Here is a 4,051-nt window from a genome sequence, read left to right on the forward strand (position 1 = left end):
TACAAATTCCTAATTAACACAAATTGTTCAAATGATCAAATGACTGCTCGTGGTAGACTAGACATGGTATAAATAATACATATGTGTGTGTGTGTATATATATATATATATATATATATATTGTATGTAATGCATTACAATTATAAATTACAGGAAAAACGTTTAAAATTTCCACGATTTTACTTCATAAGTGATAATGATCTATTGGAAATTTTGGGACAGCCAAATAAGAAGGAAATTTTACAATCTCACTTAAGAAAAATATTTCCTGGGGTTCATTCTGTAGTTTTTGCTGATAATATTATTACAAGTGTTGTTTCATCTCAAGGTGAAAAAGTTCAACTTGTTAAAGGTGTTGCTGTCACCAATGATATTGAGGTGTATATTGTTTGTGTTAATTATGTATTCTTTACTTTTAATTTTATATTTTCTGTTTGTTTATAAATTCATCATAATTCACCATGCTGTTTAATTTGGATCTAGGATTGGCTGGAAGTGTTGGATAAAACTATTAAATTATCCCTGAAAGAATTACTTTTTCAATGTTTAGAACATCCAGATCCACAAAAGTATCCCTCTCAGATAATGTGTTTAAGTGAACAGATCAATTTCACGAATAGTTGTGAATCAGCAATAAAAAGTAGAACTCTAACCAGTTTTCTGAAAGAAATAATGGTAATCCTCAATATTTATTATTAATTTTGTATATGTATGTATATGTATAGAGAGAGAACAGATATTATATTTATGAAAAAACATAACATATAAATACAATGCCACTAATTGTCTCTGGTATATATGTTCTGCCACTTTTTTCAATTTGAACGGATAAATGCATTGAACTAAGTATAAATACTTTTTTATTGGGTTTAGCTTTGTAAATCGTAAGAATAAAACCATTCGATTTGTATATTATTATTGAGAAGCATGTCGTACTATCCATTACCTGTCTCACTGATTTTAGTAGTTTCTTTTATTTCTGTGAATAGTTCCAACAAGCTTGAATTTTTTTTAAAGTTTAATCATTAATAACAGGCTTGTAAAAAAAATTGTCAGTTGTTATATTTCTTCCATGGCCTGTTCAGTGGTTCTGCTAATTTCAAAGTTAAAAAATCCCCAAGTGGGACCAATATTCTTTCCTTTCATCTTTTCCCAAATCTGAAAAGCCGTATACAATATACTCACTACTTATATCGGAAGCCAACCAAAATTTGTTACCCAATTTGTTTGGTTTATTGGACATGTATTGAGTAAATCTATAAGGTACTTTTGTTGGAAACTGCCTTCTATAGAAAGATATGCTTTATTACAGTTTTGACTGTTTTTTCGATAAATTTATACCAAACTTCACTGATCAAAGTGAACTTATTGCTTTGTAAGTGTTGGCTGTAGATCTATAATTATATTGTGGACTCGTAAAACATTTTCAGGAGTGCACTGTACAAATTCCTAATTAACACAAATTGTTCAAATGATCAAATGACTGCTCGTGGTAGACTAGACATGGTATAAATAATACATATGTGTGTGTGTGTGTGGGTATGTTTACATATACTATATATATTTAAAATTTTTTTTTAGAAAAAATACTCTGATTATACAGCTCAAATTGTTAATTTATCTGGAACATTGTCCGATGACACAGCTTTATTGTTGAGCAGCAAATTAAAATTGTTGTTAATGGATGCAATATACAACTTATATGTAGTAAATAATTTAATAGAAATAAATGTCACCTCTCTTACTGACTGGAATTGGGAAAAGTGTTTAAGGTAATTGTTGTACTTCTTTTACTTCCTTAGTTCATTAGCTTTTAAAGCATAACCCCTACTTTAAATTTACTATTATATTGCACATTGTGTTATATGAAATTGTCTAAAAATTATTTATGAATGGCTTTTCTTAATCTTATGTATAATTGTATGAGGATTTATTTTGTAAAATATATATTTACAGCCAATAATACAGTTATAAATATGAAGAATAACTTGAGATTGTTTTCCTGTACTAATTTTTATTTAAGTTACAACTGGTTTTGTTCCATTGGTCATTCACCAGATTTATAACTATAAAAAAAAGTGAAAAATTTAATAAATCGACCTTAAAATGTATACCATAGAACTTAAAATTAAATAAAAAATAATTAATTAATGTAAACTCATCTAATTTGGAGCTATAGTTATATAATGACTCTTTCTCTTGGCTTGTCAAATTTAACTGAAATTCTTACCTCCTCACCAATTGGGACTAATTCCATTTCCCACATCTCAGCTTTGTTTTTAAAAATATAAGTTGATTCCATGCAATTATCAATTGAAATATTAGCCTTACAACTATTCATATTTCTAATTTTGTCATTAATATTGTAAAAATTATAGAAGATCATATGATTTATATAAATATTCACATAGAAAGGTTATAAAATATGCCTTATATTATTCCATAGATATTGAGCATATCAGTTCAACTTTCAGACATTCAAAGTTGCAGTTATGTAATGCTACAGTTATAGGCTATTATAACCCTGGAAAATCACTGACTGTAGATTCCAGTTAGTTGAGCTTGAGGGCCGCTTTAATTTAAGATGGCCAATTATTGGCTTATTCCCAAGCTTTATAGAGGTTCAAAATAGATATTTATTATGTGAGAATATAATTACTGAGCATATGCTTTGAAATGGAAAAAGTTTAGATGATATAATTTTAGGAAGGAAGACTTATTAGTAGGAACAGATCACAAGCCACTGCAGGTTTTATTGAAAAAATCATTGAATAAGGTTCCTTCTTATGCTTTAGTCCTATAGACTTCAGTTAACATATAAACCAGGTTGATTATTGCACCTGGAGGACACAAAGTTCCACCTTCAGGTTGCAATCATGTTGGGGGATTTGATAAAGAGATAGAATTGCTGATTTCACTCTTGATAAAACATTTGCTCATCACTCTATTAGGAGGTCTAGTAAGAAATTTCAGATGTGTTGGAATCCAATTCATCCAACAAACTTTGTTCCACACTAATTTAATTATAATTTTAAAATACAATCAGGGTACCTGAAGTACAGCACGAGCAGGTCCCGATGTAAACACCTTAAAACATGAAATTCATACACTTTGATTAACTTTTATTTATGAGCTGATTTAATTTAAGTTTTAAAATTGCTGATTTTTTTTTAAAACTTATTTATCCATTCAAGTGTTTCTTTTAACCGCCTATTTATTGTATTTTCCTTTGAATTTATGTATTAGTTTTTTTCTGGTAAAATGTATTTATTTGTTGGTTTTTTGGTAAACTGATCTACTGCTGTGACTATTATTAATGGTTTGATCTCACATTGCCGTCTAATAGTGAATTTGTTTAACGAGTCACTAGAGAGGATCTAGTCTATAGACTGGAATTGATTGTAAAAGGAAACTGGGGGGAAAAAAACTGTTTTCTTTCTATGTTATTATACCATGTAATTATATGTAATTTATATATGTCCGGTCACGGATTAATTAGTATGCTATGTAATGGAGCAAGAAAAATTTTCTAACGACATAGAAATAAAGGGAATTCCTTTTAAACCGAAGGAAAATCTTATAACAATCATACAAGATATTTGCAATAAAATTAATCTGAACATCGGAGAAAACGCTATAGATTACTGCTACAGAACGAAAGATATACCTAATACAAATTTTCCTGGTGTAATCGTAAGTTTTCTTCGTCGCATAGACAAGCAAAATATTATGCAACATATAAGACAAAGAAAAGCATTGTCTACAAGAGATCTCGGCTGGATCAAAGGAGAGCCGTCTAGAATATTTGTTAATGAGAGACTTACTGCTACAAATAGATGTCTTTTTTGCGATGCTAAAGCAGCACAGAAGCAAAAATCATACAAATATGTATGGTTTAAAAATTGCAAAATATTTGCAAAAAAAGATGATTAGAGTGCTGCAATGGTTATTAGATCGCATGAGGATGTTATTAAAATGTAAGTTAGTTAAATCATTTTCTTTTGTGAGTCTAAAGTTTCTAACTGTTTATATGTATTTATATTTATTTTAT

The 4,051-nt window shown here is 28.8% G+C and overlaps 1 protein-coding gene across 1 annotated transcript in view; it reads left to right on the forward strand.

Moving 5' to 3' along the window:
• The window catches only part of btv (beethoven), a gene marked incomplete at its 3' end in the record, with an annotated part of 240,143 nt that overhangs the window by 103,563 nt on the left and 132,529 nt on the right, over window positions 1–4,051 (forward strand). The window contains 3 exon segments of the mRNA XM_067051518.1: window positions 154–378; window positions 484–675; window positions 1,582–1,772. Coding sequence (XP_066907619.1) covers window positions 154–378; window positions 484–675; window positions 1,582–1,772 — 608 coding nt within the window.

The sequence above is a fragment of the Halyomorpha halys genome, unplaced genomic scaffold (assembly GCF_000696795.3).
Source record: "Halyomorpha halys isolate HHAL.00 unplaced genomic scaffold, Hhal_1.1 Scaffold598.1, whole genome shotgun sequence".
NCBI classification, from domain to species: Eukaryota; Metazoa; Arthropoda; class Insecta; order Hemiptera; family Pentatomidae; genus Halyomorpha; species Halyomorpha halys.